The sequence below is a fragment of the Canis lupus genome, chromosome 9, assembly GCF_011100685.1.
Source record: "Canis lupus familiaris isolate Mischka breed German Shepherd chromosome 9, alternate assembly UU_Cfam_GSD_1.0, whole genome shotgun sequence".
Taxonomy (NCBI): Eukaryota; Metazoa; Chordata; class Mammalia; order Carnivora; family Canidae; genus Canis; species Canis lupus.
Window position 1 is genome coordinate 21,951,478 of NC_049230.1, and position 12,215 is coordinate 21,963,692.

The window sequence follows — 12,215 nt, forward strand, 5'->3', positions numbered from 1 at the left end:
AGGGTCTTTGGGGAAAACAAAATACAATTTTCTTCCCCTTCTTCCCCATTTCCTTTAGACACATGATAAATTGCCCCCACCCCCACCCTCACCCCCCAAAGTGCTCAATTTTACAAGAGACCCAATTCAGGAATGCTGAGGATGTTTTCCTTTTTCCGTTCCCCTAGGGAGAGTCTGACGCATCTACTCCACCAACCACAGTAGGAGAAAAGGGTTTGCATATTTGCCTAATTGATTAGCAACACGGTTCTGGAAAGGGAGCTCTGCGTCTTTAAGGCTCCACGGAGCTCTGTGTCTGCTCGACGCAGACAGACCAGCTCTGCCGCAGCGACTCATCCTATCGATAAGGTTCACTTAGCCAAGGTGGAGGATGGGAAAAGAATGGAGCTGTCCCAGCTACTCAATGAGATCAGGGCAAACTATGAAAAGCTCCTCACCAGAAATCAGATAGAGACCGTGCTCTCAACAAGGATCCAGGTAATGATTTCATACAGACAGGCACCTTCCAGGATAAGGAGACAATCCCTGTCTATCCAATTCCTGTCCCGGCCTCTTTGAGGTACAGTATTTCCTTTTGGATGCAGCGTCTACTGGGGAAGGAATTTAGGTTTTACTGCGATGTGACTGGGACCACAGGGGGAAAATGCTCTGATGATACCGTTCAGTGGTCATTCGGTTAATGTCGATTGATGATTTTTACATCAGTGATGAGGTTCCTATCGTTAACAAAACATAGGGCCAACATGCAATAAAATGGGGCGATCTAACCTCTTTCAGACATCCTTCGGGAAGAAAGCATTTCAAATACCCTTCGAAGATTATTACAGAGTTATTTATAGAGAATGTTTAAATAACGACTTTAAAATGGCAAGCTTTAGGGTAAGATTTACTAGCTTGCACACTTGGTAGAGATAAAAAAAAAACAGATAAAATATTTCTGAAAGGTTTCTGTCACCAGTTTTATACCAGATTGTTATAAATAGAAATTATCTAAGTATGTGAAGGTGGCATTCAGAAACAGTGATATAAATTGGGACAATAAAATTCCCCAAATTGATATGGACTCTCCACTTAGAGATTTTTGTTTTGTGCTACAAGATGAGAAATGTTTATTTCCAATACAAGTCGTGAAATATTTAAGTATTAAAAAGAGAGAGAGAGCTAAGTTGAATAAAGCCTAAATCCTAATTTCATAGACTTACTTTGTTTTAAAGTGACAATCACATTTAGCAATTAATTAAGATCTTACACATTTAAATAACTGTACAAACAAATATTTTAGAAAGAAGATTTAAAAATTCAAGGATTTTTGTCTGTGTTTTTTGGTTTGGTTCTTTTTTTTTTTTTAACTTTTGTATCTGAGTTCAAATTCTATTCTAGGCACCCAAATAGTGAACTTAAGAACAATGCCCAACAGGGGAAAAAATATTTCAAGGAAATCATAGAACTTTACTTCATTAGCAATTCATTTTGGTAACAGTATAAATTTCACCTCTAGGTAATATTTTCAGCCTTCACAAAGAATGAGCAGTATCCTAGATCAAGCAAAGTCACTGGGATATTTAAGTGTTGGAATAGTTCATTCACCTCTTGCAAAGAGAAGGCAAAAAATTACTAGACAACAATTTCTGAAAAATATAGACCAAATCAATATTTTTTTTGCAATAGTAGCAATACAAGTTATTTAATTTGTAAGTCACAACGCCAAAATTAGTAAGTTAAAGTGAAAAGGCGAGGCTATAGTAAGTTTTGTTTAGAGTCTTTTTAATGTATATCTACTTTAGAGGATTTTTTCTTTCAAAGAAATCAGAAAGTCAGTTGGCATAAATTTAGGGAAGCCTGATTAATTATTACAAAATAAAGAAACATAAGCTTTTTGTGACTTATTGTTGTAGAACAAACTACCTCAAAATTTAGTGAATTAAAACAACCATGGCATTCATTCTCTCATGATTCTGTGGGTTGACTGCTTCAGTGGGAGTGATTCTTCTGCTGTGCATGACACTGGCTGAGACTGTAATCATCTTGGGGCACAACTGGCCTGGGATGCCCAAGGTGCCTCACTCACACATCTGGTGCCTTGGCAGGGGATTTTTGGAAGGCCTGGCTCAGCTGAGACAATTGGGTCTTTTGCTCTCTCTCCCTGTGCCTCGGGGTCTCTCTCCACCTGGCCTCTACTGATCTCTCCAGCAGGGTATCCAGACTTCTTAACAGGTTGGCCCAGGGCTTCCCTAAGGACAGGAGTGCAAGTTCTCAGGGCTTCCTGAGGTTTAGGGCTAAAACTGGCATTTCTGCCACATTCCACTGGCTAAAGTAAGACACAAAGTCTGCCCAGATTTAGTACAGACGGGGAACCACACAAGAACATGAATCTGGGGAGGTGCGGATCTTCGAGGGCCAACTTCGGAATCTAGCTACCGCACAATCCAAGCTGCCAGTTCCAAACAAAATCCAAAAGACCAGCAGATACGAGCAGTTTTATGCTCTCCTAGTTCCTAAATTCTTGATATTCTCTTTTGTAGCTGCTCTGCGATGTGTTGCTGCTTAACTTTGCCATCTTACCGCTAGGAACAAGTGATACAACAAACCAAAAAAAAAAGTATGAATTTTGTTCTTTAATGCCTTGCCCTAAACTTTATTTGTAAACTTTCATTTACTGCAGTGCTTTCTTTAAAAAAAGAAATCTATTTTACCATCAAATTAAAATTTTTTATTTCAAGGTGCATTTTTATAAAAGCATTAATAAGTTGCCACTTTTGCTTCAAAATACTGCAATCAATTCCATACATCGCCCCTGCTGCTCTTGGGGCCAAATGTTGAGAATTCTGTCAAAAGATACTTTCATTTGATTTCAACATCAGCATAAGAACATTTAAAGCCAAATATAACATATTCCACTTGTTATTTAATATGACGGCATGTAGAAAACAATCTTTAAAGATGCAATTTTGGCTACTTCCCTAGATATCCAAAATTAGCATGCTTTCTAAAAAGATCGTTTGCGAAAGGTAAATCAACAGTGGGTTCTCTTTCTACGGAAGTCTATTTTAGAGCCTCTAATGCCTATGATAACCTAATTCTTTAAATTATTCATAATATACTTCCCAGCAGTATTTAATCGCTGTCCATATACCCAGTCCCAGAATCAATTGGTTTAAGATATAGAACTGTTTATCTGCTTTTACAAAGCAGTCTACAAGAAACATAGAGGGGAAATAATAGCTGAGTTTCAATCCTTCTTCCTAATAATGCCATAAATAACAAAGTGAAGAATCAGAGGTCTGAAACTTAGATCCTACAAACTGTTACTTTTCATTAAAATAGATGTATTTTTCTCTGCATTTCATAGACTGTCATCGTAGGAAGAGACGTCTGAGGTTCATTTTATAGGTGAGAACACTGAAACTGAGCATGCAATTCACTTGCTCCCATACCTGACCAATTAGTCCCCAAGCACTAAAACACATGTTTGAAATTTGACAGTTTAAAGAAAAAATGATGAGGCACCTATCTATGTTTCTAGGATTGCTTTTATTTTTTATTTTATTTTATTTTTTAAAGATTTTATTTATTCATTAGAGAGAGAGAGAGAGAGGACAAGCCTGGGGGAGAGGCAGAGGGAGAGGGAGAAGCAGACTCCCTGCTCAGCGGGGAGCCTGACATAGGGCTCAATCCTAGGACCCTGGGATCCTGACCTGAGCGAAGGCAGACGCTTAACAGACTGAGCCACCCAGGCGCCCCTCTAGGATTACTTTTAAACGTCTCATTTTCAAGAGTGGTCTTTGTTTTTGTTGTTCTTGTTGCTGGTGGCTTTCTTAAAGCTAGAAGAAGATATGAGCAAAAAAATGGACAAAGACGAAGAGGCTTTAAAGGCAGCGCAAGCAGAACTCAAAGAAGCTCGGCGCCAGTGGCAGCACCTGCAAGTGGAAATTGAATCTCTCCAGGCGGTGGTGAGAATGATCTCAAAACCGACTGGCCCACTGAGTCCCCAGACATTTGTTGATTAAGAGAGAAAGGAATAATGCCCCTTACCTTACACTGAGAAACTGAAAGGCAAGACCACTGAATTCTATCCCTGGTCCCCCGCACAACTACCTCCCTCCCTCCCTCCATCATGACCATGGCTATTATCAGGTCATTCAAGATTTAGTTCAGGCCTGTAAAAAGGAAGGAATCCTTGCTTCTCATCCTGGAGTCCTCTAACTGCTGCTGTGAGAGAACATAGCCTTTGTCATTATCCAAAGTTCTAGCAGCGGGGAGTCTTCCTTCCCCACCCCCTGAGACTTCTAATAGTAAAAAATATTTAAACACTTTCCCCAAATGCCTTTTCTAAGCAGTCTGCTCTACTTTAACATTTGATGTTCTCTATTTCCAATTTTTTAAAAAGTCAAATAAACCAGAGTGATAATAAGTCAGTCACACAGCAGATTCTTTTTTTTTCCTTGCTGTAAGAATTATCACAGGATTCTGTTGAAATACTAAGTTCTCTAGCCATCTGTATATAACTTGTTTTCACTTGAGTCATAAACAAAGTTCTAAGGAAACACCTTTTGCATAAGTGATATACCATTATTGCAAACATTTAGAGAACACAATAGAATGAAGCCATTGCCAATCAGATTTCAGAAGCACACTTTGTTTCACTCCTTCACTGATGAAGATCTATATAAAACAGGAAAGGGGCCTTGAAAACTCCCTACATGCCAGCGAGCAACATTACCAGATGCAGTTGCAAGACCTAGAGGCCGTGATTGAAGGACTAGAGAAAGAACTACAGGAAGTAAGGCGTGGCATCGAAAAGCAGCTTCAAGAGCACGAGATGCTTCTCAACACAAAGATGAGGCTAGAACAAGAAATCGCCACTTATCGCCGCCTCCTAGAAAAGGAAGAAATCAGGTACCTAATTCCATATACAGTCATTGATGGCAAGTGACCAGAAATACGGAGCCACTTAGGTCTCTGGTGAGACAGTCAGAGAAATTACATCTAAAAAGCCATCTGTCATCACCATGGCGTGCTCACTGGGTTCCTACAACAATATAGGATTAGTAGGCATTGCAAAGAATATGTGGGAGAACTATTTCCAGCCCCCCTAAATTATGAAGAGAATGGCCAAAGTCAGGGACTTTAGCCATGACAAAGATTGCTTCCAGCCTAGAATGAAATGTAAATAATTCTCAGTCACTACAAGAATGACCTTTCATAACTTGCTCACTTTCCTTGCCATTCATCCCTTCTAAAATTAATCAGTTCCTTCTATGGGCCACAGAAAGCCTATATTACAAACAAAGAAACAAAGAAAGCTTGGAAAATGCACATCTCCCCCCACCCAGAGACCACTTCTACCACAGATCAAAAGCCAAAATTAATAATAATAATAATAATGATGATGATGATGATAATAATGATAATAATGTGATTATATTACAACCACGAAAAGCAATTTAGTTCTGAGTACATGATTTAAAAGATTTCCAGATGTCCTGATAACAAAAGGTATGGAAATATCAAAAGAAGAATTCTTACTAATTCAGTTTCATAATCTGCAATCACTTGTAATGTCACATGGCTTTGAGCATGGGACAACCTCCAATTTTACATGTTCCTAGAAAGAAAACTTTATTCTTGCTTGCTTCAGAATTCCTCTAAAAAATTAGATGAAACTACCTTAACCTGTAATAAGTCTTGACATTTACTAAAGCTTTGAAAAACAAATTGAATTCAAAATCTACCACTTACTAGCCAGGTGACACCAGGCAAGTTACTGAACCTCTCTGCACCTCAGTTTTTTCATCCATAAAATGGGGATAATATTACCTACCTCATAGGATTGCTGTAAGGATTAAATAGTTTGTGAAGTGCTTAAAACAGTGCTATGTGAATATACATACACACACACCTCTAATTTGTTATTAAATAAAATAAGTGTGGATTTTATTTAATGCGTAATCATTCAAGATGTTGATAAAGCAGTCTTTAATATTTCTTTAATTTGTAAAATTTTCATTATGCTATATTTAAGATATAAAAGAAAGTATCAAGAAAAAAGTCATGAACTTCATGTTCTCACTTCCCCCAGCCTGAGAAGTGAAATACAGTGTTGTTGAAGTCTCCCCACCCCCACCCCAGGCACCTAAACTATATCCTCCTATCCCCAACCTTCTCCTTTAGTCTAACCTGGCTCTTGAATTTGATCCTTATCAGTCTTACACATTCCTTTATACTAATATGTATATATGTTTCCCTAAACAAAATACTAAATTGTTTTGCATATTATTTTAACCTTTATAAAATTAGCTACAAACTACCTTTTCTTCCCCACTCAATGTTATACTTGGGAGATTCATCCATAAAGACACAGTGTACCCATAGTTCATTTATTTTCACTGCTAAATAATATTTCCATTGTATGAATAAACTACATTTTATCCATTCTTTTATTGGTAAGCATTTAATTATATGCTAATACAGCATTGCTTCTCTAATATAATTCTTTCCAATTCCAGATATTATGGTTGTATCCAAGGTGAGAAAAAAGAACAAAAACCTACAACAAGTAGAGTTGGTTTTGTTTTACCTTCAGGTGAGTTTCTGATATTAAGCAAACAAACTTGAAAAGCAAAGTGCCATTTATAGAGATTGTAAATAAATACTGTAAAGTAGCAAAAATAAGCAATATTTGAATATAGTTTGACATAAATTTTCTGGGACTAGGACTACAACATTGTGATTTAATGTTTCACTATAACATTTTCACAGCCATTATAAATGAAATATCTTTTTCAACAAAACTCCCACAAAAGTATGAGAATGAAAAAGTGGAAACAGTGACCAAACAGGCAATACTAAATGGAAATATTGTGAAGGAAAGCACTGAGGCTCGTGGCACTATCCAGTAAGTAAAATAATTTTGACTAAGAAATAATAATAAACACGTGCAAAGAAATTAACTTCAGTTGAGTAATCTCAATAATCTTTGCATGTTTCCAAACATAATTTTAATATGCTGCAATTTTTTTAATCTGACATGAGTAAATATATTTAAACAAAAACTCGGATATTAGAGTACTCAATCCTTAATTCACCATTTTTCCAAAAATATAATCAAAACATGAGAATTCCATAGAATTCCTTGGAAATTATACCTGTGTGATTTTTAAAGCGTGTAAATTATAAATTCCACAATGTAAATTGTGAGTTATAATTTTAAATGTTTCAATTATGAATTACACACATTTCTTGATTTCTTTTTCATATGGAATACATATTATATATTTTTAATAGATCCATATTTTTTCATATGGAAGGTTTATTTTATCATTTCAGGACAGAGAAAGTGGATGAAGTTATTAAAGAATGGGAAGGCTCCTTCTTTAAAGATAACCCTCGATTAAGGAAAAAATCAGTTTCTCTTCGATTTGATCTTCATTTAGCAGCCACTGATGAAGGGTGTTTACAGACTAAGCAGGATAATCTACCAGATATAGAAGTCAGGCTTATCATGAGAAGATCATGCAGTATCCCCTCTATCAAACCTCCATCAACAGCTAATTAATCCAAAGACAGTATTTTACTTGATTTGAAAACGACATTAGGGTAGACCAAGGTGGATAATCCTGACCACCCTCTGTCCCAAAATGTAAGTTATTAAGTATATATGTTATGATCAATGAGTGTCCCTTCAGAAAACAAACAGGGACAAAATTTCTCTGAATCCATTTATGGATGCATTCTTTGAAGAGGGGGAGCTTCAAAATAAAACCAGAAATTCAGTATGGTTTCTACTTTATTTACTCCAAACAGTCTTCTTTTTCTCTTGAAATTTTATCAGAAACTAAGCCTGAAGCTTGGCTTGGTTGAGTCTTTGAAATTTCACTCAGTGTCTGAATATTCTAAGGAAAGAGAACAATTTGTTTAAGTATGATTAGATTATATTAAGAATTACGCTGACTTATTCATCATTATTCCATGACTGGTTATATCTAAAAAGATTTTTCTACTTAAAAAAGAAAACAATTGTAACAAACTTAAAGAGGACTCACAATTCACATAACCAAAAAAAATTTTTTTGGAGACAATCATTTGCATACTTAGAAAAATAACAGAGCCACTTTCCACGAGCAATTCCAAGCAAACTATAGAACACCCCTGGCTAATTTGATGATTAAATAAATTTAAGTTAATCTTAATCCAAAAGCTTTTTGTAATCATGATCTGATTTACAGAAGAGTTACTTTATTCAAAGAACTTTAAGGTTGCATCCTCTACAAAAAATCAAAAGGCCAGTGGCACAAACAAAAGATGAAAGTCTTGTTGCTATGGTTCCTAGAATAGAGTTCTCTAAATCTCTCCGTCGCAACTTTTTCATCAGTAAAGTTAAATGTGACTAATTGGAATAGTTGATGTGAGCATTAGCTAAGATACTATGTAAAGCATTATAAATATTTCTTGCAGTCATTTATGTGAATTAAGATAACAGTACTGTTATCTAAGCGATGAGCATTTGCAGGATTTCCATTTTTAAATTGTTCAAACTGTAATAAATATGGACAGAAAACATATTTGTGAATAAATCAAGTATTGTTGCAAAGTTTTTTAAACAACTTAATTTGTTTAATACAGGCATATTTATTTATTTTAAAACCTTAAACAATAAATACCTGTTTTAAAACATTAGAAATTTATAGGCTATCACTTTTTTTCTAAGCAGAATAAAATGTTGAGTACAACTCACCATACTTTTTCCCAGCTAAAATATCATCTAAGGGCTACAGCTCAGTTAGCAATTTTAGTACAGCCTTTGCAATCTCTTTCTTTCTCTATTTCACATAGAACAAAGTGTATATTTTAACCAGGAGAAAATCATGTTAAATAATCTTTAACATAATACAGGGATATAAAATTTTAAATTTTCTTTTTCAATTATTTTAAATTCCTTTTAGCCTGTCTTATTCTATTTAGCAAAAGGGATTATTTTGTTTTGTCAAGGATACGACAGCATGTTAAATGCTTACTCTTGTGTAAGCATCCAACCTAAAAAATACATCCTGTACATAAGTGTTTTCATTCAATATTAGTTAAATGCTATGCTACTAACTTTATTAATGCTTTGAAAAATGCAATCATATAAGCTATTGTACTAAAGTCACTGTATTAAGCAACAGTAATCATAATAAAACAATATATCTAGTGTAATCTATATGCAGTGTTAAAAACAGTACTGGGCATCATGAATGTAACTGCTTGTTAAAGTAATTCTGCTATGCAGCTCTTGTGTGTATAAGATGTACATTTTAAAATACAGTATTTGAATTTATTTTAAAAAGTTTTATTTGCTTTGGGGCATTTTAAATCGGGATAGGAATTTACCAAAGTAGATGATACCAGTATAATAATAAAAAAAAAAAAAACTGAAACATGAAGTCCAAAGCCGCATTTTATTTGAATTTGATACATTGTATTGAGTTTAATTTTCTAGTATTGTTAGCTCACTTGGGGAATAAAGCAAAAATTGTAACCTGGAGGGATAACCATTTTTATATTCTTTTGGCAAAAGAAAAGTTAAGAATGGTACATTCTAATAAATGTATATTCTAATTAAGAGAATCAAAACAATCCCATAACCCTGGGAAAAGTATAATAAGAGTAGCCATCATTGGCAAAGCATGTACTCTGCTCCTGGCACTGTCCTCGGCAAACTCATACATGATCTCTATTCTTGACAGCAGTGCAACAAGATTCTACCCTCATTTTATGGATGAGTAGAAATTAGTATTCTTCAGTCTCTTTTGTATCTGTCAAAATACAAATATATGAAAGTAAAGAGAAATTTCAGTTACTAACAATGATAGGATCCCACCCCGGGCGCTGTCACTTATTCCCCATGAGACCAGGAAGGAATCACTTGAGTCCCTAATCCTCAACTTCACACTTGAAAACAAAGGGAAAGGTGGTCCTTGGTAATATTCCTACCCTGCCTACATCACAGAGTTGTTTGAAATAATACACATGTGAAAATATTTGACTAAGCACTACTCAAATATACAGTACCAACATTTGGATGGAGATTGTCTTTGGGAATTTGTGAGGATAATCATAGCTGATGGTGATTACATAATAGTTCAAAATACAACAGGTAAAGAAAAACATCAAATTATTCGATTGTTGCCAGACGAATTATTCTTTCCTAATTTGAATGTCCTACCATTGTAGTTTTAAAAGTACAAAAACGTTCTCTAAAAACTTATTATGGGACATGGGCCAAAATCAGATTTTGTTAAATATCATGTACACACACATTACTCAAATGATCAACACATAAAATCAAAGGAAAGTTTGTGCACAGAGGAGAATTTGCTTGTCTACAAATTACGGCCAGCATGGACACACAGATTGCTAATATTGATGGACACCCTACAGATACACATTTTAAAGTAAGGTATATGGGCAATCAGTACAAGCCTTTCCAGTTTCTTTTATACACTTGGACCCTAAGCCAAGATTGGCAAACTCGCTCTGTAAAAGCCAACATAGCAAATATTTTATGTTCTCCGGACCGTATGATCCCTGTAGGAACTGTATGACTCTGCCCTTGTAGCTGAAAGGAACTAAAAATAATATGGAAACAAATGGGCGCAGTTGTGTCCTAATAAACTATAAAAACAGGAGGCAGCTGGGCAGTCCAGGTGGCTCAGCAGTTTAGCACCACCTTCGGCCCAGGGCGTGATCCTGGAGACCCAGGATGGAGTCTCACGTCAGGTTCCCTTCATGGAGCCTGCTTCTCCCTCTGCCTGTGTCTCTGCCTCTCTCTCTCTCTCTCTCTCTCATGAATAAATAAAATCTTAAAAAAAAAAAAAAAAAAAAAAACGGAGGTGGCTTAGACTGGGCCTGCATGACACTTGCCCTAAGACCCTCAGATAAGGTCTGTGGATAAGACCATACCCCCAGATTCTCCAGGACCACCATGTTTTCATCCTTTTCCATATTACATGTCAAAGCTCACATCCCAAATCCTCAATGTATTTTGCAGGCAACACAGAAGTTTGTAAAAGCAAATCATATGTCAAGTTCTACAAAACACTGTGAATTACTCTGTCCTGGAAATCTACTGGGCTTCAATATTGCACAATTATTTTTTTTAAGATTGTATTTATTTATTATTGAGAGGCAGAGACACAGGCAGAGGGAGGAGCAGGTTCCATGCAGAGAGCCCTATGTTGGACTTGATCCCAGGTCTCCAGGATCATGCCCTGGGCCGAAGGCAGGCACTAAACCGCTGAGCCACTCAGGCGTCCCTGCACAATTATTTCTAGCAATAAAAACTGAATACCCATAACTTTTGCTTTCACAGAAACAGCTGAGAAAATTAACCTAGTTCACCATTTTGACTATAATCAGACTTTTACAAGCCATTTGGCAAGGGGACTCTGTCCTCCCTTTCCCTATTTTAAGGGGGAAAATGCATTTAAGAGGTTCTGGGTGGCACAGTTAAGCATTCAACTTTTTTTTTTTTTTAAGATTTTATTTATTCATGAGAGACACAGAGAGAGAGAGAGGTGGAGACACAAGCAGAGGGAGAAGCAGGCTCCATGCAGGGAGCCCAACATGGGACTTGATCCCAGGTCCCCAGGATCACGCCCTGGTCTGAAGGCGGCACTAAACCACTGAGCCACAGGGGCTGCCCAAGCATCCAACTTTTGATTTCAAGTCAGGTCATGATCTCAGGGTCCTAGGATGAAGCCTCGCCTCAGGATCTGGGCTTAGCACGGAGCCTGCTTGAGATTCTCCTCCCTCTGCCCCTCTTGCTCATTCTCTCTTTCTAAAATAAATAAATCGTTTAAAAAGAGAGAGAAGAGAAGAAAAAATCCATTTAACATAGCTTCACTAGAAAATACTACAGACAAACTGCATGGTTCAGTGGTTGGTTCAAAATCTTTGAGTCACAGATCTCTGAAAATCTATTGAACTGCTAACCCTCTAACTGGGAGGTGGGAGAGGAAGCACAAAAAATTGCAGTGAATTTTAAAGGGCTTCTAGACCTCCTTAGGGCCTGTTCATAGACCACCCAAGTATCCAAGGACTACAGGGCTTTCCTCATTCTCTTCCATTTTCTCCTTTTCCTTCTTCCTTCCCAGCCTTGGTTCTCTTTCTACCCCTCATCCTATTTCCCTTCTCAGCTTCTTCCCACAGTAGTGTGGGAAGAAGTCAAAGAGACC

The 12,215-nt window shown here is 36.6% G+C and overlaps 1 protein-coding gene across 1 annotated transcript; it reads left to right on the forward strand.

Annotated features, from left to right (window-relative positions):
* The first annotated feature begins 246 nt into the window (after positions 1 to 246).
* KRT222 (keratin 222) lies at positions 247 to 9,416 on the forward strand. Its single transcript, NM_001346101.1, is given in 6 exon segments — positions 247 to 477; positions 3,822 to 3,950; positions 4,676 to 4,896; positions 6,507 to 6,583; positions 6,760 to 6,895; positions 7,327 to 9,416. Coding segments are annotated over 6 exon segments (888 nt in total). The 5' UTR covers positions 247 to 381; the 3' UTR covers positions 7,556 to 9,416.
* The last annotated feature ends 2,799 nt before the right edge of the window (positions 9,417 to 12,215 follow it).